Here is a 27661-nt window from a genome sequence, read left to right as displayed (position 1 = left end):
CAAGTCCATGAGCCAGCTGAGGCAACCTTCCCCATGCTCCTGATCCAGAGCAAGGAGGGAGTTGTCTCAGCTGGCTCAGGGGGCTGATAACTCCTCTCAAGGCAGTCACCCCACCCCACTGTGGGCTTGCCAGTCCAGGCTCCGCCCCCCACATGCTATTCTGGGGCCTGCCAAGGCAGCCACTCCCCACCTCCCCAGGGCCTGGCATGACCAAATCACATTTATGTGATATCCAGCCCTCATAACAAATGAGTTTGACAACCCTGTTCTAGGAGCTCCATCCTCAAATAGATTTCTTGCATAGAAGAAACGAATCCTTCATATAGCTTTTTGCAAGTCATTTGAAATTAGTCAACCTCAGCCTGCATAACATTTATTTCATATCCAAATTCAGGACTGTGACTATTCCATACATAAAACACTAATTCTGCACCAGTCAGAAAAATTCTGCACAAATCAAGCTTCATTCTGACACTGACACAAACACACTTTTTTTATTTAAAACTTTTAATATTGCTTTTCCACAAGATCAAAATGGTGAACCTATTTTTAAAAGTTTATAAAACCGTCACTGAAGCTCCAAAATTTAAACCAGCAAACTACTAACACAAATACATAACCACCAACAGACCCTCAAGTCAGCCAAATGCTTGCTGAAAGAGGAATGCATTGCGTTCCTGCATCCAGTGATGGCTTTACAAACTTTTAAAGATAGGTTAACCGTTTTGATCTTGTGGAAAATATTAAACGTTTCGAATTTTTTAAAGTTTGTGTTTGTGACAGTGTGTTTGTAAACCTGTTCTTGATAGAGCATAGGTGCCAAACTCACAGCCCTCCAGATGTTATGGACTAGGGCGCAAGTTTGACACCTGTGTGATAGAGCAGTGATGGCAAACCTTTTCGAGACCGAGTGCCCAAATTGCAACCCCAAACCTACTTATTTATGGCAAAGTGCCAACATGGCAATTTAACCTGAATACTGAGGATTTAGTTTAGAAAAAATGTTTGGCTCCGAGGCATGCATTACTCGGGAGTAAGCTTGGTGGTAGTCGGTGGCTTTGCTTTGAAGCAACTGTGCAATTCTTTGAGCGGGTGAATCATGACCCTAGGAAGGTTTACTCAGAAGCAATTCATGTGGAAACTGTACACTGTTAGCAGAAACTGAAACTAATTACAGAAAAAGAAATTAAGTCCGTGAGTGTGTAAACCTGAGCATATATGGACCTTGCATGTGGTCATTTTGACTCTAGTCTTGCATAGTTTCACAATGGAGAGCTCAGCTTTGCAGTGAACATCTGTCAAAGTGTTTTGGGGTTTTTTTGCAGCACATTTAGATAAAATGTTCAGAAAGATTCAGAAGCCTTCTGCCTCAATTTCTCAAGTCTACTTCCTGCATGCTTCAGGTCCCTCAGTTTTCAGGGGCTAGGGTCCTATGAAATGAAGGGAAGGGACACTAGGAGCAAACCTGTCTTTTCCCTTACTAGGCACCTGTTCTACACATAGACACATCTGCACCCTCTCAAAAATTAACTAGATTATTCCCTAACTGGCCTCTATAACTGGTCTCAACCCTTGTGTACAGGGGCTGAGAAATTTAAACATGCCTTGAATAGACTGTCACTGGACTACAACTCACAAACAAGTAAATCACCAAATTTCAGATCAATACAGCAAAAGAAATCAGATCAATACAGCAAAAGATCAATACAGCACACACTCAGACCCCTTCCGCACATGCAGAATAATGCACTTCCAATCCACTTTAACAATTGTTTGCAAGTGGATTTGGCTACTGCGAGTGGACTTGGGTATTTGGAACAGCTGCAAAGTGCATTTAAAGTGGATTGGAAGTGCACTATTCTGCATGTGCAGAAGGGGCCTGAGTGAGAACTTAGTATTATAAATCTGTCTAGATCACACAGAACCTCTGTCAGCTCAACCACCAGATCCAATGGACTGCTAAGCAGATGGTATACTAGCAGAATTCTCAACTGCCCCTGGGCCCATACACCATCACAGATAATGACCCTACTACTCTAGATATCCGTGATAGTAGAAAGGTTCAACATGCTGCATTATCTCCAATTTGAAGCTGATGTGGGATCAAATACCCAACTGGAATAAGCTGAGCTAAAGTTGGTCTACATACATCCTCCAACCAGATTCAAGAATACCTGTAGAATTTTTTTTTCTTATTTCGCATGATATATATTTTACCTTGCTAAGGAGTTTTGACCCTAGGAAGTATTTGCACGTGAGACCGCCAAGGAATACCAGGATTGTGACATTGAGGAAGGCAATGACAGACCACATCTGAATGACTTGCTCCTTGAAAACCCCCACTGGGGGTTATCATAAGTTAGACATGACTTGACAGCAACCCTTCCCCCCCTCCAAAAAATCTTACCTGAACAGGACATTAAAGACACATCCCTGACCACTGGAACCTTGTTCATCAACCACTCCAGTTAAAAAACATTATTGTCCATATTCTTTCCCTGGATATTTCTGGAGCCATAACTACTAAAAACTTTTTTAAAAATTCTCAACAAACTGAATTCTACTCCCAAGCCATTGCAGAATGGTGGTTAGACTGTCTGACTAGGATCTGGCAGACCCAGATTCAAATCTCCAATCTGCCACAGAGGTTTGATGAGAGATCTTGGACCAGTTATTCACTGTTAACTTAGCCTGCCTTAGAGGATTGTTGTGAGGATAAAAGGGGGGGAAGGGTAAAAAGAACCCAGTGTGGAGAAAGTTGAGATATAAATGAAGTAAATTAATAAATATAGTATAATATTTCTGCAGAGGTTTTTTGGTCTCATGGAATTATGAAAACTAAAATGATATTCAAGTACTTTATTTTGTTGCCCACAGAAACCCTTTTCATCCGTACAAGAACGAGGGTGCTTCTTATGTTTTCAAAAATCTGTTATAAAAATGCATAAATCTAGTCCAAGGACTCTGACCCTGCCTATTAAATCTTCTACGTCTCACTGTGGTTACCTGCTGCCAGCTTGGCCGGCTTCTGTAACAGTTTCTCAAATGAACAGCACATAAATTTTGCTTTGCTCCATGTCACAGGGCTACTCACATACAGAGTATGCAGAAAGGCTAGGACCATGACAGCCCTTCTTCAAACATGTACACATGCAAAGACAAAATATGCAAGAACTGATCTTAAGTCAGACTGAAAGCAAAGAGATACGCACGATATATAAAAGTCCCTCATAATAGTAAAAATGTATTTGATTCTGTTGGTTTGAATTCAATTATCTTTAAGAATCCACCACCAGGATTCTTCTGTTGGGGGTAAGATCTTTGTTGGCACAAAGCATCTACAATTCCTTATGGCTGCCAGTAGAAATGTGAAGGCTGAAGAGAGATGGCAGGAGGATGCAGATATTTCATTTCACACATTCATGCATACCCCCAAATGGGATCGAATTGGGGGGAAATTGGGCAAAAGATCGGATGAAATATTTAACCTTTCAGCACAAAGAGTAAAAATGTTTGTAACGCAGTGCTTTAACATATTATCACAGCCAATCCACATTATCACAAATAGATTCTATATTCAAAGGCAGAAATATATTGCTGTTGCCCTTGACAACACTCAAGACTTGAAGTCAGAAAATGTATGTGCTTTCTAACGTTGCAGCATACAGAATAGTTTCAGGTGTTCGATCCAGCTATGCAGACTGGGAGCCTATAAAGAATGTTCTCCAAACATTTCAGCACAGTCTGTGACTCTTCTCACTGCTCACATTCCTAGAAGAAGAGTTGGATTTATATCCCCCCTTTCTCTCCTGTAAGGAGACTCAAAGGGGCTGACAAACTCCTTTCCCTTCCCCTCCCCCCCAACAAACACCCTGTGTGGTAGGTGGGGCTGAGAGAGCTCAGAAGAACTGTGACTAGTCCAAGGTCACCCAGCTGGAGTGTGTTGGAGTGCACAAGCTGGAGTGTGTTGGAGTGCACAAGGTCACCCAGCTGGAGTGTGTTGGAGTGCACAATTCCCCAGATAAGACTCCACAGGTCAAGCTGCAGAGTGGGGAATCAAACCCGGTTCCTTCAGAAGGAGTACACCTGATCTTAACCACTACACCACTGCTGCTCCTAGAATTACTCCATGTTCAAACTTCAACTGAAGGTGCATAACAAATTTTGAAAATTCAGCTCTCGATGAACATGAGTTAAGAGGTAAATTGAACATCCTGATACTGCTTACTCTGTTATGTACGTGGCCATTTATTATATCAACTTTTCCCTCTAATTCCCTGTTTTTGAATTATTCTGTTTTTGGACTATTAAATAGCCACCTCCTTTTTGTGCTATTTTAATGATATTATCAGAATTTCACCATTTTCCTAGCTGGCAAAATCTTCTTGAGTACTTGAGGATATAACAGTTGCAGTTCTGATCCCTAGAACTAAACAGATTTTTTAAAAGGCATTTATATTTCTAAATTTAATAAATACACACAGTACAATTTAATGCGGCATTCATGTTCTCATGTTTATGTTTGATATACAATAATGTGTTTATTGTATTGTAAATTGTATAGAGTCAGTGTTAGGCATAATTAGATTTGTTTTAGGTTAAGTTTAGTGATATTACGCTGCATTTTTTAGATTAGTCACTAGACTAATCTAAACGTGGCTGTAGATTGGTTGGGGGTTAGTCTTAAGTCACTGTGTTTTCTGCCATCTTAGGCTCCAGAAGGGGAAAGTTGCCATCTATGCTTATTATGTCTATGTATGTTGATTATGTATGCTGCTTTGTATATTGATTATTGTTGCCTTATAGTTTATGATGTTATGATTATTGATGTTCTTGTTGTGTATAATGCTATGTTTATAATGTTGTTTATTGATGCTATGTTTATTGATGTTTTATTGCTTGACGTTATGATTACTGATGTTTGCTATTATGCTGCTGTTGTTCACCGCCCTGAGCCCTTCTGGGGAGGGCGGTATACAAATTGAACAATACAATACAATATGAAAGTCCAAATTCTTCCCTTACAAATTCCTGCATATCATTGAGGCAGGGAGGCTCAAAGGTTTTTGGACCTGTTTACAACTTTAGTTGCTAACCTTCACGGCAACCTTGTCCCAAAAGTTTGTCTTCCCCATATATTATTTTCCAAGACAGAAAGGAGTCAGCATATGCAATCAGGACCTTCTCAAGACTGGCAAAGAGGTCTAAGTGACGTTCTCAGAGCCAGGGGAAGCAAAAGGCTCCAACACCACAACCAGCTTGGCATTCACAATTTACTTTTCGAGAGAATGAAGAGGCCCTGGACCAGTTCAAAAGAGTTGGTAGGGCGAGGGGGAAGTGGGGGCTTCTGTTTCAACTGGTGATAATGGCAAAGGACTATGGATGGAACCGGGTACTTCATCATGGATAAGTATCAGGCATAGGGTGAGCGGACCCCAGCTTTCTTGAAATACATCTACCAGAAGGTAACATGCCTGTAGAGGTAGCCTACAGATGGCATCCGTACACATGTTGTTTCTGAACTTGCGATTTATACAATTTATCGCATTAGGTTAATGGTCTGTGGGCTCCGGCTGCACTGACGGTCCTTACAGTGCTATCGCAAACGCTCTTAAGAAGCACATAGATGTTTCAGTTCACTTCATCTAGGATGCAAGTTTCCAGCTTTGAAACTTCAACTCCCTCTCCAACAAATTAATTCATGTGAATTCTGATTAATAATAAAAGGTCATGCCATCAGCATTCAGAACCCCAGCCGGGAATGTCATGGCTCAAAGGGCAGAAATCTGCTTAGAGCTACAAGAGAACCCAACTGAATTTGTGGCGTCTCAGTCTATGAATGTATAAGCACTTCATCTGTTCACTAAAACACAATGTGCTGAGAGGCTACATGTGTTACGGACCAAGAGCAGGACAGGCAGGCAGTGTGCAAAGGAGGAGCCAAGATGATAAACAGATTGACGTCTGGCCAAAAATGTGCAAACCCACAGATATTTGCCTTTTCAGCAAGTTCTTGTGTTTTTTAAAAAGGAGTACTTGCACATTATATTCAAGTCCACACTCAACACTGCTTTGAATTATTAGTGCAGACCTATACCCCCTTCCCTCGCCCCATCCATCCGGTGTCTTCTGCAAACAAACAAAATTAATTTCTGCATGTTCAGCAGAGCCTCAATATGGACAACGAATGGGGAGAAAAACAGCAGGAACATATTGTAATAGTTAAGGTTTTATTTCTCAAGATCTGCAAAATGAAAGGGTGAAGGGTCTATTACTCCAGTCATCAAATGAGACTCAAGAAGGTTTCAAGAGCTTTATTGGAACCGTGTCAGCCCAAGGCTCAGATAGCCAAAACTAAAGTTTGGCTCTCTGGCCTCGGTGTATACCTGTAAGTTACAGAAAGGTTCAACCCATAATCCCTCCACCCTCGCATTCCCATACTAGCAGCATTAGAAAGGACAGTGGGAACAGAGGCATTGTTTAGGACGGACAGTTCACTCCCTCGGAGGAAGGCAGATAAGAGTGAATGTTTAAGCTCTATTGACTAGTTACATGCAAGCAGGGGGAGGCCTCCTTAGCCTCGAGAATGGTGCAGGCCTGACAAAGGGCATAGCAAGAAGGAAATTTTCTGGCACTGTAACAGAGTGTTTTGAAATCAAAAACAAAGTTATGTGCGGGGTAGCAAACGCAGAGCCACACAGGAGTCTGCTGTGCTTCAGTTTCTCAGACGATAATATGGTGTTCTGTGCTAAAAGTTTTCAAGGATCAGAGCTGACATTCATTTCACCAGAATTCCCTTAAATGAGCTATAAAGGAACGGTCCCACTTCTGACAGATAAACTTCAGTGACACTTGATTAGCTGCTGTGCAAACAATTTCTAAACCCATCCTATACATCACAGCGGCAACACTGCTGTTGAAATCAGAAAGCGTTGGAGCATCCCTACATAAGGCAAGCCATGTTTCTGAAGAACCTCCCATATATTGCAAGCTGATTTTAAACATAACCAAGATCACAAATGTTCTTTGCTGACAAGGTGGAGGTTTGTGATCCACTATTAGCTACATCACATTATAGAGAAACAGCTTTTAAAATGCAGTACGCAAAAGAGGTGGCAAAACAATGTAAAATGAAGGTTCCTTAATAAGAATTCCATGTAATGAACTATTTCCAATAGAAATCAGCACAAAATTATTTTTTTCAGGAACTCCTTGAACCAGGGTGACACTATATTTATTTAGTGGCTGTTGTGGGTTTTCCAGACTGTGGTCTGGTAGTTTTAGCTCCAAAAGTTCCACCTGAATCTATGACGATGCCAGCCATAGTTGTGGGAGAAACATTAGGAGCTAAAAATTCCAGACCATGGCAACACAGCAAAGAAAATCCACAACAGCTGGTTGATTCCAGTTGTGAAATCCTTCAACAATATATTCATTTTCCTTCCCATTATTGCCATTATTACCTTACCATACAGTAAAGCAGCCAGCCCAAACAAATTTTGGGTGCTATTAAGGAAGGCAGAATGGGAGACAGACAGATCTGATCCCTGGGACACAATCTACTAGGAAATTAACTCTGCCCAAATCTACCCATCAAAACAAACAGAAACTAACCAAAAACACAGCTGCATCTCTGCGCACCCTACTATTCATTACAGTGAGGCTTGTACAGGTCTTCCCATGATAATTAGTGAGAGGAGGGGTGATGAATTTTCTGCATCTGGAGCCAACATATTCTAGCCAAGCCCACATCTATGCATCAGATAATTACTGCTTAAGAGTAGGAGATCTGGATGATGCTCCTTCAAGCTAACAGATGTCTGCTTAAATAGTTAGTAGAGTTAAGTAGAGTTAAGGCAGCTGCAAAAAGGCTGAACTGGCGGTTGTGGGTTTTCCGGATTGTGTGGCCATAGTCTGGTGGTTTTAGATCATGGCCTGCAAAACTCACAACAGCCAGTTGATTCTGGCCTTGGAAGCTTTTGACAATACAAAGAGGCTAAAACTGTGCTGATGCTACTTTGACACATCTGCCTACAAGACTAATTAATCCCTCCCCTGGCTCCATACCTTCTCATCTTTTGCATTCACATCCACTTTTTTTGATCGGATGGCTTTGTTTATGTGTTCAATGTTGTTCTCTCTGCAGTAGTCAAATATGTTCTTATCTTCCTCCCTGAGAAGAAAGAAGAAAAAAGTTCTGTATTATTACTGAACTATGCACACAGGTTACACTAGTATGAGATGACAGCTTTTGCCACAAATTCAGATACTTTGGCATTAGGAGCAAAGCAGATTGCCAATGTATTACTTGCAAACAGTACTCTTCATGTTAGTATACATTCTGCATCAACAACTGTTCACAGTGTTTGAATAAAATCACAAAGAGCTAAGTTCCCAGCAACTGGCAAGCACAACAGAACGATAATACTGACAACTTTGAATTCAATACCCTCTAGAAAAGAGGTTCCAAATTATAATGCAACTAAAATCACCATTGAAGAACTGGACTTATCTAGAAACAGAACATCAGTGCCAATGCATGAAAACAGATAATGCATTGCAATCCTAAAGTGAGTTACTCGAGTCTAGTCTAAGCCCATTCCTTTCAATTAGCTTAGAATGGAGTAACTCTGCATAGGACTGCACTGTGAGTTAACAGTTAAAATCAGCCACTTGGCAGCTGAAACACAAGACAACTCCATCAACTGGACGCTTTCAGGTGCTCCAAGAGACATGCAAAGCCTAAAAGGTCACACATCCCAGTTCTGAAATATCAAAAAAGTACTTAGAATACCTGAGTTCTGGTTTATTTGTTTTTACTACATTTTAATTACCTTTTACCTTCCTGTTCAGTCAATTCAACACTACAGCTTTAAACAAATTGTATTTATGCTTCTTCACAATATCTTTATATTTAATCTACTGCTGTACTATGGTGGGCAATTCTGAAACAATGACTGCCAAGAACACTACTCCTTCAGTTTTCCTTACCGTGAAGTAAGGAAGGCGGGGTATAAATCCAAACTCTTCTTTTTACAGCCCACTTTTCTCTACCTTTAAGAGTCTCAAAGGGGCTCATAAACTCCGTTCCTTCCTCTCCCCACAACAGACACCTTGTGAGGGGTTCAGAGAGAACTGTGACTGACCCAAGGCCACCCAGGAGGCTTCATGTGTAGGAGTGGGGAATGAAACCTGGTTGTCCGGGAGTCCACCACTTTAAACTACACCACTGCACACACAGCATCTGTTAGGACCAGACATTATGCAGACACTGTTTCCATCCACTGCAGTCACATTCGTGTGTGAATGGAATGCAAAACTACTGATGTTTCATGCACACATTGCTAAAGTAGCCTTATTTTACTCCCTCACTCCCATGAAAAGAATAATTTGATCTATACACAATCTATGCAGTATATCTGCCCAAGTACAAACCTCATCTCTCTTCCCCCATTCTTTTGTTTGTTTGCATGTCAACATCTTCACATGCAGATAGTCACTCGGGTCAAAAAGTTAGTCTCTACACCTAACCTACAGGTTGGTGCTTAAGATGCAAGCAAGCATTCCTCTATCTGGTCCCTGTGGGTTTCGCTCATTTACTAAAATACCAACTCCCTCAAGGCTTACTTAGCGCCTTCACAATGCGATTAATTGCAAGTTGTTCCCTTTAGAGTTGTTAATTATGTATCAGTTTGCTGAACAAAGAGGTCATCATTGTATTTAAAGTCTATGAGGTTTGGCAGTTGCATTTTGAACAAGTCGTCACCTGCATCATGTTCCGTATCTTTTATGGACGAAGAAGGCCTGGAGATTAAAAGCAGGAAAAGGCCAAACCAACAAAGAGCAACTGGCCAGAGTGGACTTAAAGTACACCACTGCTGTTAGCAAGACTTGGCTTTTACATCGCAGTCATCCAATGGTCCAGATGCTCACACAACAAAGAAAGACTGAACTAGTGAGCCTCAATTTGCCCAGGCATTAATGAATGATAGGGAAAACGTTTCATTCAGAGCTGAAGTTTTCACAAAAGCTTAAGGAAGTAGCAAATGAAAATAAATATATTCTGCCATTATGACTCCAGTACTCCATTAATGCTGGAGAGAATGCTAAACAAGTAACATTTAAGATACTGTCCCCACTTACAAATCTGTACAAGGCAGTGTGGAGAGCCAATATGGGGTAGTGATTAAGAGTGCTAGACTAGTATTTGGAAGATCAAAGTTCGAATCTTGACTTGCGCCCTGGAAGGTTGCTGGGTGACTTTGGGCTGGTCATATTAGCTCAGCCTAGCGTACATTACGGGGTTGCTGTGAGGATAAAATGAGGAAGGGAAAACGATTATTGGAAATTTACCGTGAAGGGTTCTTCTCCTCTGAGTCTAGGAGGACATTTTGTGGATGACTCATACAATCCCATTTGGGAGACAGGAAATGACCTTTTTCTCCTTCCTGGTTGCAGTGAGACTGCCCCTTGGCTTCAATTTGGTCACTCCATGTAGCAATTCATTAATAGCTGAAACCCAGCTTCCTTAGAAAAATTCTTTAAGGAGTTTAAAAATTTGCTTGACACGGTCGTGTCTTGTCTGGGAAGCAGAAAATACCATCCTGCCTCTCCAACCACTGCACACCTTTGCTCAGTGAAAATGAAGAGGTTTTCTCAAATGACTTCTGTTCCTTCTTGTCCGCCATATCTTGTACGCTCATGCCGTCCAAGGAATCTCACAGAAAACACAAAGATGAAAATTGTATGTACTGTTGAAGGCTTTCTCTCTGTGATACACCTCTGAAGATGTCGGCCACAGATGCAGGCGAAACGTTAGGAACAAGTATTGTCGAAGGCTTTCACGGCCGGATTCAACTGGCTGTGGTGGGTTTTCTGGGCTGTGGGGCTGTGGTCTGGTGACCACCAGACCACAGCCACACAGCCCGGAAAACCCACCACAACCAGTTAGGAACAAGATCTACCAGACCACAGCCACACAGCCCGGAAAACCACAACAACCAGAAAACCGCATGATTTAAAAAGAAAAGAAAAAACAGCAAGCTCTCTCCCAGTGCTCTGGAACTATTCTGCATCTTTAGGAACACTGCCCAAAATTTTCCACGTCCAGCCACCTTTGTGTAGTGTCACTTTTGAAACGGGACCACCAGCTGCCGAGATGGCCAGCTTCCATCCCTATCTTTGTTTGTTTGGGACAGGTCTAATTGTTATGGTAGAGGAGGCCCTGGTTGAAGAATGTTATTGTGCCCAGGAGGGTTCGTGCACTGTAAACAGGTGGCCTCGGCTGTCTGCCTGGCACGGTGCCGCCGAGCACACTGAAGCGCAACGAAGCAGGGAAAGAGAAGCAAGGATGGGAGCCGAGACACACTTGCAACAGTTACTGTTTATGTCAAGACCTTCTTACCCCCAAGAGACCCATCTTCACATAATCTATAATTATCTCTTCGTTTAATCGTCCCGTCACTTCTGAGGCTCTCCTGGGCACGGGAAAAGGAAAAGCTCATTAACTGAATCTTTTCTCCTCTCTCCAGCCACCCATAGCTTTTAATTGCTTGGTGTTGTTATTATCTATCAGTGCAACTGGGATCATTTTCATAAGAAAGGGAGGTGGGAGGGAAAGAAGCAGGCACCCGTCCCTGAGGTACGCACGGCAGACAAACCTTTGCTTTCTCAATTATTTCTACCAGCTGAGGTTTTGCAGGCTGAATAAATCCATAACTCAAGTTTATTCCGATCAGCTGGGTTTCCCAGGGGGGAAATGCTGCCCACTTGCCTGCACACTTCTGCGCTGTCCTCGGAGAGCAGCCAGGATGTAACAAGACATGTGTCAGCCAATTGCCCATGCATGACAAAAGTATGCACGACATTCAAGTTAGCAAGGAAGGGTGCGTTTGGAAAGCTATGCGGCTCGGCTCAGCTTGGCTCAACCCCCTCAATGCAACATGTTTTCCTCCTAAAGAAAGGGAATAGCTTCAGCCTATCGTGATAAAAATAAATATGCATAAACAACACTGAGCTAATCAGAAACGGAATATGCAAGCAAAGCCCCTGATGGTTCACGCAGATGATCTGCACCATGACATATTACTGTGCTACCCCTACCCAATCCTTTGATGGCTCGGGATACGGACATCTTCCCTATGGGATAGAAGTGTTGCAGGGAAAGCCTACTATAGTTAGCAATGAAATCACAAATTGCTGTTACTATCAAAGGCAAATTCTCTCCTCTGCTCTCCTCTAAGGTGACGGAGACTGTTCTTTTGCAGCTAGTGCACCTTGAATAAGGCATCACTGATGCCAACAGGTCCTTTTAAGGGTAGGTGGCTTCCTTGCTCTCTTATGACAAACATGGTACTCACACAAACACAAAACTAAAACAGCCACCACAACATTTGCCCAGAGCACAGGTATCAAACTCGCGGCCCTCCAGATGTTATGGACTACAGTTCCCATCATCCCCTGCCAGCATGATGCTGGCAGGGGATGATGGGAACTGTAGTCCATAACATCTGGAGGGCTGCGAGTTTGACACCTATGGCCCAGAGGAAAGGTCTGTTTTTTTTAAGGGGCAACAGGTCCCGAAAGCAAGGCTCTGATGACGAACATTTAATCAATTGTCATACTTTCACTGGGGGAATCAGGACCAGAAGGCAGACAGGACAATGAGGAAAGCTGCAGCTGCTGTTCATTCCCCCCCACCCCCACCCAAAAAAAAGACGGCACAAGCTCCACTACGCTATAAATTGTGGCATCACTAAAATCTTTCATTTTAGAGCCAATGAAAGCTTGCTATACCTAAACAATGAATTTATAGCAGGCAATCAGTATGAAGATACTACTTTTAACTTCCTACTGTTTAGGATACTACTTCAACTTCCTACTGTATGGCTGCAAGCAGCTGAATTTTTTTACAGCACAACGCTGGTTGTGAGTGATATATGTGATATGTACCCTTCATGTGTTGTTGCACACAGTGCCAACGGAAAAAAACAGAAGCGCTATATCCCTGATATAACATTATGTACTGAAAATCTTCGTATTTAATTCTACACATTTAATAATCAGCTAAAACTACAGGTACAATGTACTTCTAAGTACTAAGGTCTTTTTTTTAATCAGTTGTTTTTAGGGAACTTTACAACTGTTGGGAGAAGCTGCTCTTTAAAATTCTGCAGGCCTTTGCGCCTGACCACCTGCAGTGACCTCTGGTATTCTCTGCCAAAACAGTTCATTTGTCTCTCAGATCAACTAATCAATTCTAGAGCCATCAATCACTCTAGTTCAGTACCACCGTTGGTCTAGCTCAGAGAGCGGGCCAGATGGCTGCCTCTGTTAATGGGATTAATAAAATTCTGATAGATTACATGGCATCAGACTACAAAATATGATGGGGACTATCAAACATGCTGGACAAGATTGGGAGTGGAAAGGGGGGGGGGGGTCGACAACAGTCATCATTTGTCCTTTTTGTTCTTTTTCTACCCAGTTTCAAAACTCATCCTTTACTTTTCAACCTGGACCTCCAGGAAGTTTGTCTCTAACTGAACAAATTGTTTTGAATTTGAAAATGTTTGGTTTCTTTTAGGCTAGTAGCTGCGTTGTTCAGACATGCTTACAAGAGAATCTCAAACTTTACTCAAATGCCTTACATTTGACTTCTAATCAAATAAAAACAGCCGGAGACACCAGCAGCAGTTTTACTTAAAGGGGGTGGTGGACGACGGACACTCTACTATGGTCAGTGTAACACTGCACACACTGAAAGAACTTCTGTGAACTATTTCCCACCTTTTTGTCCACTTTTTAAAAAGCAAAAGAGAAAAGTTACAATATTTTAAATCTCTCTCTTTTTGCCATCAACTTATGGCAACCCTGTGGGGTTTTTGAGGCAAGAGACATTTAGAAGCGTTGCCTGACACCATATCGCAACCCTGATATTCCTTGGTGGTCTCCCTTCCAAATACTGACCAGGGCTGATGCTCCTTAGCGTCTGAGATCTGATGAGATCAGGCTACATCCTGTTCCACAGAAAGACCTAAGTAAAACTTATTTTGTCCGCCATTTCCTCCTGCCCACCCCCCAGCTATGTTCTACATCCCCTACTCACTGCAGCCTGGAACAGACTAGATGATGAGTGGGGGGCGTGGACCACATGGAAGGGGGGACAGGAGGAAATGGCAGATGAAATTAAAATTTTACTTAGGTCATTATGTGGAACAGGGTATAACTTGGGTGATTCAGATCAGTGCTCTCTCTTTTATACAGTCCTAATAATATTCAAGTTGGGTAGCAAACAGAGGCACTCTTCACTTAACATAATGTTTAAATAAACTCAAAGAAGAATGTTTTTCATTATTGACAGCCACAGTGAATCATTTCATGAGACAGCAGTCTGCTGCTGACTTGCATAGCGGTACCATACAATTAGCATAGTTTGCTTTACAAATTCTTATTGTAGGACACTCTACAATCACTCCTTGTGTGAGTGTGTGTACATAGGGAGGAATTTAAGATCCCACAATCCCCTTCCTATTTACTCCATTTATGCCCAATTTCCAGTCATGTGGTCAAAATGAAACTCTCAGAACCTGTTCCTTTATATCCATCCCTGGGATTTAGCAAAGTTTAAACCTGAACTTACCTGGCTTTACTTTTTGCTGTTAGAATTAAACCAGAGATCAGAAAGACAAGAGAAACTGCTGGATAGACAGGATTTAAATATATTGGGCTTGGTGAATAAATACTAAATACAGCATTTTTCAGTGCCATTCCAAGCAGAGTTACACCATTCTAAGTACTCTACATTTAATGGACCTAAAAGAAGGTAACTCCAACTTTGATCCAACCGTTAGAATATTTCAGGTGCTTCACAAAGATTTACCCCAATTCCCACCCTACTGAGATTACAGGATATTTCTACCTTGCCTCTCTATGAAGCTGTATTTGAGGCAATTTCCAAAACAAATACTTCTTTACTTCATTTATAGACCTCATTGAGATTCAATAAATTACACTATCTTATACTAATTTTAAACACTCAATTGTGTAATTAAAAATAGTCAAGAAGCCAGACATGATAATAAATTGAAACCAGAAAACCCTGTAAGAGTAAAGCATAAAAGAATAAATATATACCAAAGCCTAATTAAAACTATAAAGCCTAATTAAACAGGATGTTGTAGCTGAGGATTATATTAGGATGATATTGCTGATACTGATATTATTATTTATACTATTGTTGTGCGCCGCCCTGAGCCCTTTGGGGGAGGGCGGGATATAAATTGAATAAACTAAACTAAACTGAACTAAACTAAAAATGGTACGGGATTTAAATGGCTTGAGAGAACAAGAATGCTTTCACCTGAGACCTAAAATAATATAAACTTGCCACCAGGCTGTAGAAAGATAGCTCCATACACAGATATTGTCTCTGGTCCACATTCATATAGCTTTAGAATACTGTGTGAGGGGGTGGAGTGGGGGATGGCACAGGGCTTTCAATGATTATTTGAACTGGCAAGCAGGTACACAGGGGAGAAGTGATCCATAAACTCTACTAATTCCACGTTAGCTAGGGCTTTATAGATCACAGCTATACCTTCCAAACTGTCTTTAAATGCAGCAGTTTTTAGAGTTCATTGTATGTCCAGTCTGTGTATTATCAAAAGAAAGTTCACAGCAAACCAGACAATTCTAGTTTTAAGATGCTATAAGCAACTGAGGGGACATGTACTTCCATCTTTAGCCCATCACTGAATTCCTCACTAAATTGTATGAGGGTGTGTTTAACATCCATTAAATAGCAGCCAACTTATGGCAACCCAGTAGGATTTTCAAGGCAAGAGATGGTTTGCCACTGCCTTCTTCTGCACAAGTGACACTGGATTTTCCCATCCAAGTCCTAACCAGAGATGATCATGCTTAACTTCTGGGATTGTATGAGATAAGACTAGCCTGGGCTATACAAGTAAGGGCCTCAAATTGCATACCTACTCCTAAAGGGTGGAGGGATACCCCTATCCACATCAGGAAGACCCCATACACCCCTGGCCTAGTTATCAAACAGGAGTGCTTCATCCTTTGTTTATCAGCCCTCATCCAGTCCATTACAACCATAAGACACCAGCTCAGGACACACACACAGCCTCACCTGCTGAGCAACAGAAGTTGAGTTGGATGTCATCGACAGTCAGATGACACCTCAGCCCAAACCTCCGACAGCCCATCTCTAGTAGTTTCATGCTGAACAGCCAAAAGAATGTAAGAGAACACCATATTTCACATGGCAAGGGGTGTAAGTTGCTGTCCCTCAGCACCCCCTTCTGATCAACTAGGTAGAACTGGAACTACCAAAGTAGTGCCCATGACATCTGCTCCAGCCAACCAGAAAGACACCATGATCAACGTCAGAAGTTGTCAAGAGGTCTAGAAGAACCAACAAGATCATATTAGCCTTCTTTCCCAGCAAAGGTCCTTTGTCAAGAAGACCAAGGCAATCTTTACTCCATAGCCAACTGAAATTGGTCCAAATAAACTATTTCATCAAAGAGAGTCTGGAAATGTAAGGCTATCACACATCTGACCACTTTGTTCACCAAAAGGGTTGTTGTGAGGGTAAAATGGAGGAAAGCAAAACAATGTAAGCTATTTTGGGGAGAGAAGGAGGGTATTAAACAAACAAACAAACAAATAAAGCTGAAGACTGGGGTAGCGGAGAAGGTGGGTAAGTGAGAAAAAGAGAAAGAGCAGGGGGAAAAAAGAATATGGGGGGGGGCCTGCCCCAAGGATGGGATGAGAAAACAGACTGGGGAGGGGGATACAGAAGAAAGTGAGGTTCCTCCTGCAAGTCCTTTTTTTGTTCCCGTAATGACAAGCTATGGCTTTTCAAATCATATGGACCAGGTCATATTTTTTTATCCACTCATTTCAACCCAATTCTCAGTCTGGGCACCAAACTACTTTTGTAAACCTTGGATGCATATGGAAACATCTACTCCTTTTGTATGCAGCTATATTCCCTTGCTTCTTTTTTCAAATTCCATTCTACAACTCCAGGTGAATAAGTTGCAAAAATAATGAACACTTGTAATATATTAAATTATCATAAACGCACCAAACCCAGCTTCACTCACAACATAAAACTCTTTGAACTTTTAAGAAGAATTATGGATCACACCCTTTCCTTCACTACTCGCATTATCCTCTCCTAATGTTATCCTTTCGCACACGCTTCCATTTATTTAAATCAATAAATGCATATTGATCTAAATTTAAGGGGTTTATCCATCGATTCTCCTTGACACTCTACATAGCATATAAAGTATCCAAGTAAATAACAAATTCGAGATATATGCAAGGCCATTCGGAACTTTAAACTGATGAGTAAGTTTTTCCATAATAGCGATGTCCCATATTTCCAGTCAACATGGATGTTCAGTTAGTATTCTGAATCCCACCCACCCCAACCCCCCACCCCATCATTAGCCTATTGTTTAGCTTTGTTGCTAAGAAAAGATGATGTCTAAACTCATCATATTTCCATGGGGGATTCTGCTGTCATTCTCCTTTAAAAGGACAGAAATAGGCAGAAGAATTTTTCCTACTCCAATTATTACTGCAAGGCTGCCACACATCACAGCTCAGGTTTACGTCTTTTTGGATGACTGCAATTTTTTTTTTGCCTAGGTTAGTTATGTTCTGGCATAGATTTAAAAAGAAACTGTTGTGTTCACTTTAAAAGTACAAGTCCCTGCTATAGCTTAAAAAGGCCAAGAAGGTTTTAGTGATATTTTAAGTTGATTAATCCACACATCAGTTGAAAGTAGGTTGATACATCAGCTAAAAAATTAATGCAGTACAATGAACAGCATGTTTACTTAAAAGGAGTTCCATGGAACTTAATGGATCTTTATCCGTAGTAACTACACATAAGATTGTAACCTTGAGTTGGCTGACAGAGTATGTACATTTTGCCTTCAGTATTTCAAAATACAAGTTATCTAACAGGAGAATAATCCATTTGTGTTTGCAATATCAACATTTCTATAAGAACATGAAACTTTCAATTTCCTGGTTTTCCTCGTTGAACTGTAGCAGTCATACTGCACCACCATAGATTTTCCAATTTCATTTCCTTTTATCTTTTATTTCCAAAGCTGACCTCAATTAGTAACCTTACTTTTACAGTGTAATTTTTAAAACACGCTGCCTTTATTCTTTTTGACTAGCCATGTTTAATAGCAGCATCTTTATCCATAATCTTCGAACAGCACTTCTGTCAAGAAACTTATGTCTTAGCGATTGAATATTTAGAAGTAAAAAAGATCTGATATTGAATACAGTTCATAAATGAAAAAAAACTTATTTTAAAACTTATTACAATACCAAACCTGAATTTTCCAGAAAAATAACCACAGAAACACTTCGAATAAAGGTGTTTTTTAACTGAAACATAGAGAAGGTACGCCAACCTTCCGCAAACAATGAACACTAAGGAAAGAGCAGACCCTGGCAATGACGCAGACAGCAATTGATTTAAACAATTACAGACCTAGAAAGTTCTTTCCTCTCATTTTTAATATGGCTGGAAAGGGACTACAACGCTTGCATGATGCTCAATACAAATGCTGAGTTAAAATGAAGCCATAAAAATATCACTGAGATTCACCTGATGGTTTCTTCCTGATAGAGTGAGCTGACCACTGGGCCTCCAAAGCCAGCTTTTCCTTCTTTTCCTTTCTTTTCTACTACCTGGAAAAAAGCACACACATATAAAAATAGGCTTTCCACATTTGCTTTTTATTATCACACAGTTGTTGCATGAGTGAGATCGTCTAGAGCAGGGGTCTGCAACCTGCAGCTCTCCAGATGTTCATGGACTACAATTCCCATCAGCCCCTGCCAGCATGCATGGAATTTGTAGTCCATGAACATCTGGAGAGCCGCAGGTTGCAGACCCCTGGTCTAGAGTCATTTCAGTACCCATTCAATTAACACAGAGCCATAATTTCATTAATGGGCTCGAAAAAGAAGCATACGGTGACGTTCCACAAGCAGTCCAAATGGGATAATTAACATGTTCTCTACAAACTATATACAGCACGTACTGTCATTCAGCCTCATATTCTGTTTTTCCTAGTATTTTAAGAAGTATTAGGTTGGTTTTGGAATTTCTCTGTGAACTGAAGATGACTACCTGCTCTCTTTGTCTGTTTTGGAAAATATTATCAAAGGGATTTTTCAACAGATGATCATGAAATGGGACTTTAATTATGGCGGGGAATAGATGAGTTGTCCTCCAACCACTGGGTCATATTACCTAGGTTAACTTCGATTGACTCCTTTTCCCTAGTTCATTAATGAAAATTGATCTCCAGCTTAGTTTATATAAAGACTACCACTTTTTTTTGTAATACTCTCTGCATTACAAAGGACCAGTGTGTTCCAATTACTGCTGAGGATATATCTGATTAACTGCTTGATTTTTATATTCTCAAAGGGAAGGGACTATTTGTTTGCTTCTCTGCCCCTGTAGTCTTTGACGCATCATGAAACCCAGCACTAACCCAATTTTGCATCCAGCACCATAAATGTATCCAAACCTTCATGTGTGGCCAAATCTGTGGATACTTAAATCTAGAGACTGGATTAACGAAAAGAAAAGACGGATCTTTCTACAAACTTAAAAAAAAAAAAGGTTTGCAGAACAATCTGGGGTATTTTTTTTAAATGGTAAGCTAAAACAAATAATCGAAGCAGCACCTGTCACATTAAGCATCAAAATCTTGCTAAGCAATCCATCTGTGTTTCCATCCTTCACACTTGGTTTCTGTAAGTAAAAGGCAAGGGGAGAGGCTGGGCCCGTTCCAAGTTTGGTATTTGAGAGAGAAGTCATCTGGGGCAGGCTTGGCAGTGCCCAATAGGTGGACTGATATCCCACAATTCACCAAGGATCAGTGGCTTGCTACTGTTCAACAACTACTCCACACAAAGGTCAGTGAAGATGGTAGTCAGATTACTGCACCTCGCTATGAAGAACTGCCCTTGATCCTGATCTGGAAGCTCCACTCATAGGTGTCAAACTCGCGGCCCTCCAGATGTTATGGACGACAGTTCCCATCATCCCCAGCCAGCATGTTAGCAGGGGATGATGGGAACTGTAGTCCATAACATCTGGAGGGCTGTGAGTTTGACACCTGTGTGAACTGGTCCAAAATGCAGCCATGCAGATCCTAACTGCACTGGCTCCAGAGGAGTACCAGATACGTTTCAAGGTTCTAGTTTTAACATTTAAACCACTTAACCGTCAGGGACAGGGGTATCTGCAAGACCGACACTTCCCTCAGAGAGCCTTATACTTCCTGAACAACAACTTGCTGGTGGTTCCTGGCCCGAAAAGTATCCAGCTATCCTCTACTAGAGCAAGGATTTTTTCAGCCCTGGCCCCAACCTAGCGGCAAGCTCTGTCAAATGAGACCAGGGCCCTGTGGGACTGATCTCAATTCTGCAGGGCCTGCAAGGCAGAACTATTCTGCCAGGCCTATAGTTCAAGGCAGCAATGGGAAGTAAAACGTACGTGTTGGCTGGCCTCCCTTCTCCCCCGCTCTTTCCTTCTTTTATTTAATCTGGGGTGGAGGGGGTAAGTGTCCCACCCTTGGTTAACTTTGGTGACATCTGTATATGTAGTTTTATTGGATTGCATGTTTTATATTACTTTTATACAGTATTTATATGTAATTTTATTGTATGTTGTGACCTGCTCCGACCTCACTTCAGTGGCACAGAGTGGGGTATTAAATCAAATAAATAAATAATATTAATAATAATTTTAGACTAGGATCTGAGAGATCCAGGCTAAAATTCCCACTCTGTCATGGAATCGCACAGTGTGACCCTGGGCCAGTCATGCATTCTTAGCCTAACTTACCTCCCATGATTATTCTGAGGATAAAATGGAGGAGAGCAGAATGATATAGACTGCTCTGGGGCCCTACGGTAGAAAAATGCAGACTGTACATTAAATAAATCAATAATAATGATAAATCATTATTTGAAGATGAGTGGCAGATTGGGTACATGGGAAGGGGAGATGGAAGCAGGAAAAGGATATGGGGATTGCCAGGAGGAGGGGAAGAGGAAACAGTGTGGGCAAGGGGAAATAAAAGAAAATGAAGTGCCTCCAAGTCCTACTGGTCCATAGTTTTCCAAGGTAGAGGGTGCCAAGGCAGGCTGGGTGGTAGGTGGGAAGGAGAAAAGGATGCAGGAAAAAGGGTGAGGTTATGGGGGTTTTCAGTCACGGGAAAAAGGAAATAGTAGGGGGAAAGGAAAATAAGATGCTCCCTTCAAGTTCTTGCAGATCCCCCACTTGTCTAATCCAATTAATAAAGGTCCCATTCTAAAATGTTTGTTAAAGTCAAGCAGCTCTTTGGAGAAGAGGCATATACATTTTGTAAGTAAACACTGCTGAAGTAATTGTTTTCCATATTCAGCTGCAAGTAGAGCTGATACAGGGGCTCCTCAGGACCCTTAATACAGCACTATGTTCCTCCTAGCACTATGTATTCCCTATAAAAATTCCACAGCCACAGGTAAAATCTTACCGGAAGTCTACTTCAGAGAAGATCCCTTCAGCGAAGCCCCTAATTTCCTCCACATTTTGCCTTTTGTTTTTAACAACTGCTTCTCTTGGCCTAACACCCATGAATAAATGGTTACCGGTAATTATCAGCTTTTGGACGATGTCAGGGCATAAGCACTGAGTTTACTTCATTCCAAAAACAAAGACAGTTCTAATAATTACACTTAATTGTTGTTGCAACAATGGAATTGTGAAATAACACTTCATTTTAAAAAATTCAGATCAGTGATTTTAGCTGGTTACAACGTAAGAAACTGAGTTTAACCTCCCAACCCTGGGATCAAGAACTGATAAATGAAAATATTTTGTGAACAAGAGAAAACAAGTAGGGAGGAACTGGAAATAATTAAGGTGGAGAAAGGAAACAGGAGATGAGATTTGAAAAGGGAAATTAAACGTTTAGTTTCAATAACACTGCTCTCTATAGGTGACAGCTAGGAAATCCAAATGAATTTCATACTTTTTTTTTAAAAAAATCACCACAAAGCAGGCATGATAAAAGACATAATACAACACAGAAAACACTGGAATGCAATAAGCTTACTAAGATAGCATCTTGTCTATAAAAACTAAATGAAGAAATTGAGCTAAACAGTTAACTAAACAGCTAATGGAATCAACTGTAGCCTGCAATGCGTTTTAGGTTCCCTTTTTTATATACTGCAAACGGCAGACTCCATGGAGTTTTGAAACATCTTTTCTTCCCCTGGCCTCATTTGGTGTGTGCATGTTTTGTACAAGACATCTAGCCTAGTAAAGCGTTTTGAAGGAGCAAAAAGTCTGCTTGTTATTCTGTGATGTGCGGGTTGGTCCTAACGTTTGAAAGTATAATAAAATAATAACAGAAGTCAGTACAACAATGCCTTCATTTCAGATTATTTAGTTCTGACTTCTACAAAAACGGATCTCTCATTTGTGGCTCTGCTATTTGCACATGTACCTCAGACGTACATGTTCATTTGAAGGTAAGAAATGTGCCCAACTAGGAGCTCTGAAAAGCACTCTTCCCAATCAAAGGGAACCAGCACAGGACCTTAAAACGCTTTCCAGTAAATGTGCATACACTGGGTAGAACTTGCCACAACAGCATTGCTTTCTCTCCCCCCCGCCCTCCTGGCATGCATTCATGTTGTGTCAAGACACTATGTCTTATCAAAACAGATGCTGTAAGGAAGTTACTAGAGTCAGTAAAGTATGGTGTTAAGGTGTAAGACTTGGGCACCTTCTGCACATGCAGAACAATGCACTTTCAATTCACTTTCCCAATGGTTTGAAAGTGGATTTTGCCATTCCGCACAGCTGTAAAGTGGATTGAAAGTGCATAATTCTGCATGTGCTGAAGGGGCCTAGGCTCTAGGAAACCCAGGTTTGACTCCCACTCTGTTGGGGAAACTTGCTGGGTGACTTTGGGCCAGTAACATACTCTCAGCCTTGAACCTGGCAAGTATTTGGATGAGAGACCTCCAAGTAATACCAGAGGCATGATGCAGAGGAAAGCAATGGCAAACCATTGGTGAATGTCTCTTGCCTTGAAAACCTTCATGGTCGGCTGTAACTTGAAAACACCTTCTAACACTAACGCCAAGCACTGCCAGATACTTCCTGAAGCCGAACATCACACAGTGCAGGTGAACAGCTTACGTTGTAAAAAGTTCATTACGGTGTTGTTTATTTGCAAGAGCAGGGCACCAATCATTGTCAGCAAAACAGTTTTCCCAATACCTACAGGTTATAACTGCAAGCATCGCAAATAAACAGTTTTCAGTGGAGAACGCCATTTCCAGTATCATTTTAAAAGTTAATGTTATTGTTTCATAACAATAGTTTACTAACTTGGATTCATAGTTACTGTAACTACATTTTTGCTCATATAAAGTCTAAAAATACATGACAATTATTTGGTCAGCAGGTCAACCACATCATTTTTGACTGGCCAATTCCCCAAGCATCAGGAGTTAAAATTCTAAATGCAGAATTGAATCAGCCACATGAAAATAATGAACTCCTCCACTGACTCATGGGTTTTTTTCCCCCTAAAAAAAGGGTCAGACCCTTCTTTGCCTCTCAAAACATGCTTTATTTTTTTCCAGTTCATGGTATTTATTACTAAACTTACAACATGACCTGTAGGGGCCTGAATGCCTTTAACCCCAGTGACGTACCGCTAATGGAGACATGGGGTATCCAATGTCCCCAGGCACATGCTGTTTCGTCACATGGGGGCGCCAGGCATGCCCCCACGTGATGAAATGGTGTGCTTCCCTGCCACATGCCGCCGAGCCCTGCCCCCCTGCCTGGTCTCCCTGCAGGCTGGCTCCTGCCCTCCCCAGGCCTGCAGGGAGGCACCATTTAGGCCCGGTACATCACTGCTTAACCCTATTCATTATGTAGCATGTTTTAGTCAGGACAAGTTTTGCTTCTACACCTTGAAAAGCGACGCATTCATGGCTAGACTATAGATGTCAAGTCTCATGCAGACCTGATGAATCTGAGAAATTCTGCTCCACTCTTCCAATTATGCTGATAAAATTGATCTGAAGCTGGGCAGCAAAAAACGGAGGTTCACTCAAAACAAGAGCAGCCAAGTGTTTCCACTCCTGGCTCAATGCAGTGTATTTTTCAATAAAAGAATTGCTGGATTTAGAGTACAATCAGATCCTGACTAGCTGTCACTGGCAATGGTGCTCCAGGGGGCCACAAGTCTGAAAGCTGTATTCTAAATGGAATGGAAATGCGGGGAGTCATATTTGCTAACATCATTAATTCACTTTTGCCGGTACCCCTCCTTATTCTTTTATACATGATGTCAAGATATATACTTTAAAATTGTTGTCAAGCATAAAAGAGGTGCCACGTGTCCCACATCAGAGGTTAACAGATAATGACAGACACATTAAATACCCTGTCCAATGTCTCTGTGACAATTTTAGCTCCATCTTTTTTTTAAAAAAAGACAGCAACTCAAGCACAGTTATAAGCTCTAACAACATTAAAATCAAATCGTGATTGAAAAATGAAATATCTGAAAAGGATAGCTCTATCATACAAAGCATTACATAAAGGAAGAAAGATTCATTATAACAACTCTGAAATAGCTCCCTTCACAGGGTCTCTGCTCATTCACCTCAAAGTCCACCTTTTGATGCTGTAGCACAACTGTTTTCAAACAGTGTTCTGTGGAACCTGAGCATTACTCAATTGGAAAATCCAACATTAAGGAGCACTGCTTTAATGTAAACAAAGATCACTGTTCCAGAGGGGCAGCCTGTTAACTTGCTGCAATCAAAGCAACAAAGAACCCCTTAAAGAGGGCCTTGACCAGTTTTCTTTGGCTACAGCAGTCAGCCAAAAATTTAGGACTCATTTTCACTCTTCAGAGGTTTGTACATTTTTATTTATTTACATCATTTATAGTCTGCCTTTCTAATGTGGACTTAAGGTGGACTGCACAGAATGCATCAATACAATCAACAGGATGGGACATTCAATGAACAAGGAATCAGGGTTGTAGGACCAGCCAGAAGTCTTAAAACAGAATGAAGCAAAGCATAAGTGTCAACAAGACACAAGTGTTAACACGACACAAAGCATAAGTGTTAACAAGATTACATAGTAGGATCCAAGTTTAAAAAAACTATACGTAATAGTCTGGGCCACAGTCACTAATAATTTATCCAAGCAACTCTGTGAAACATTTAGTACAATACAACTCTATTGCCTGTGTAGAAACCCCCTCCTGAATAATTCAGTTTTGTAGAGTTTATGGAAAGCTAGGAGAGCGGAATCCTTCCTGACCTCTTTGGGCCGGCCATTCCATAAGGAGGAAGCCACAACAGAGAAGGCATGTGTATGGGCAGTTTATTGCCCATTTGCAGGTTGGCACCTGCAGAAAATCATGCTCCAGTGAGCAAAATTCTCAGAGCAGAGGGCAGGGGGATATGAGGGTCCAGGGCTATGAAGGGCTTTGTATGTGATTTGTAACTGATAGGCAACTAGTAAAGTGCCTGCAAGATGGGAGTTACATGCATGCTCTATCTATCTCCAGATAATAGCCAGGCGGTATCATTTTGCACCAAATGAACTTTCCAAATTGATTTTGATGGGAGACCAATGTACAGTGCATTACAGTAGTCTGGTCCTGATGTTACTGTGACAAGAATCTAGATGGCCGGTTCAGCTATTAGATATATTCCATTAGATGTATAAAGTATTACATTGTGTGGGCACAGATATAGCCAAAGGTATCAAGACAGGAGTGGGAGTGGGGTGCACAGGTGGATTATTACGAAGATCAGAAGACCTGATGAACCTCAGGACAGGCTATGTAACATGATAGTGTGGGGCACAGACAAAAACTGGATCCAGTTGAAAGCGTAAACACTCAATTCAAAGTGGGCATGCATGGCCATCCTCTAACACTGATGGTGAACCTGAATAGTATACAATAGTATAAAATGGTAAAGAGGAACACAATCACTTTTTGTAATAAGCCCAAGTTCCTACTGAGTCCAAATTTGGTAACAGCAAATTTGCATATGAATTCCATCTCAGGAGCTTGTCCCCAGAGTCTTCCTTTGAAAGTTTTCTGCTGAAGTTCTACAAACTTTACCTCTTTTGTTTAGTTTCTGGGGAGACTGAAATGCTTCCCCAGAAACTAAGGTTTCCAGTTCTTCCATGTTTAATGCATGATTTGTGTCCCTTTATTCTTCCCGAATGGATTAACTAGTTTAGGCCACGCAAATAGCAGAATGGGCTTGGTGGCATGTGAAAGCGCATCACAATAAATGCTGAGGCTACAAATAAGCCCTTGACAGTACAGCTAATGTTACTGGATGATGCAGTATTGTCAGTTGAGTGGATATGGAAACATAGTTGGCACATGAGCCTTGTTGCAGGGGTCAGTTTCCACGCTGCACTTCGACTGGATTGTCCATTGAAGCTAGTAAGTAGCTTCTTCAGGGTGGGAAGGTGTCTGTAAGAAAAGATAGGCCTGCCTTTCAAAGGATGGAAGAAATATCAGTATCCAGGTGGTTACCACAGAAGTAACTTTTTATAGGTTTACTCATATAAACACAGTGTTGTTTTTCTTAAACCCTCTGTTCCCAGCTAATTCCCCAACCTAAAATGCAGCAAACCAGACTAATCTGGCTATCTGGACAAAGCTAGAATTAAAAATAAGCAAAAGCCTAAACAAAAAAAATATTTTTTTATCAGAACAGAGGCAAAGATCATAATCTAAGGACATGAAGACACATGCAATTTTCATCTTGAAGATACAAGCTGATATATGTCGCATTTAGCAGACCAGTTCTGAGGGGCATTACACAAAACAGAGTAAAATAACTTATCCCTTCAGGCTTTACACATGAAACAAAATAAAATAATGAAAAGTTCCTTTGAGTGACTTTTTGTCAACTCTCTCGGATGCCCAAAAAGAAACATGAGAAGAGATGCAAGGTCCTCTGAGAACAAAACCACAAAATTTAATTTAGAAGAGAATTTAATCAGGAGGGGAAAGTAATCTAGATTCCTAGTAAAGCCTGATCCAAGGAAGAGGCAAAGTAGTTTTATTTAGAGCAGACTAGAAGTTCTCAGGTGTCCAACAGCACATAAGTGGCTGTCACCCATACAGCAGAAAAGGATGATTAAAAGCAATATGTGAACGGTCACAACTCCTGCCATTATGGCATTTGTAAATGTACAGAAATACCACTAATATCTATAGCACAATTCTCATTACCTGCATCATCTATTTAGTTCTTTTAAAAAATTCACTGCTCCATGTAAGATTGAATAAACTAATATTCAGGCTAAAAATACTGCTTGAACATTCACACTTTCACAGGGCTACAGAATTGTGCATGCACTTCAGGCTGATTCCACAGAATTCAACAGCAACTACTTTTTTATTTATAAAGTACACTTTAAAAAAAATTATATCCCGCCCTATCCCAGCAGGGCTCAGGGCGGGTCAAAACAGATCAGTAACAATTCATTAAAACATTTAAAAGTAGAACCATACAA

The 27661-nt window shown here is 41.1% G+C and overlaps 1 protein-coding gene across 1 annotated transcript in view; it reads right to left on the bottom strand.

Annotated features, from left to right (window-relative positions):
• The window catches only part of ACBD6 (acyl-CoA binding domain containing 6), a 139582-nt gene that overhangs the window by 72593 nt on the left and 39328 nt on the right, over positions 1-27661 (bottom strand). The window contains exons 4-5 of the mRNA XM_048497558.1: positions 18668-18750; positions 8068-8173 (exon numbers count right to left, since the gene is read on the bottom strand). Of these exons, the coding sequence (XP_048353515.1) occupies positions 8068-8173; positions 18668-18750 (189 nt within the window). The remainder of the gene's footprint in view (positions 1-8067; positions 8174-18667; positions 18751-27661) is intronic.

Source organism: Sphaerodactylus townsendi, linkage group LG05 (assembly GCF_021028975.2).
Source record: "Sphaerodactylus townsendi isolate TG3544 linkage group LG05, MPM_Stown_v2.3, whole genome shotgun sequence".
Taxonomy (NCBI): domain Eukaryota; kingdom Metazoa; phylum Chordata; class Lepidosauria; order Squamata; family Sphaerodactylidae; genus Sphaerodactylus; species Sphaerodactylus townsendi.
The sequence above is the reverse complement of the archived record's forward strand: the minus strand, read 5'-3'. Positions and strand labels throughout refer to the sequence as shown.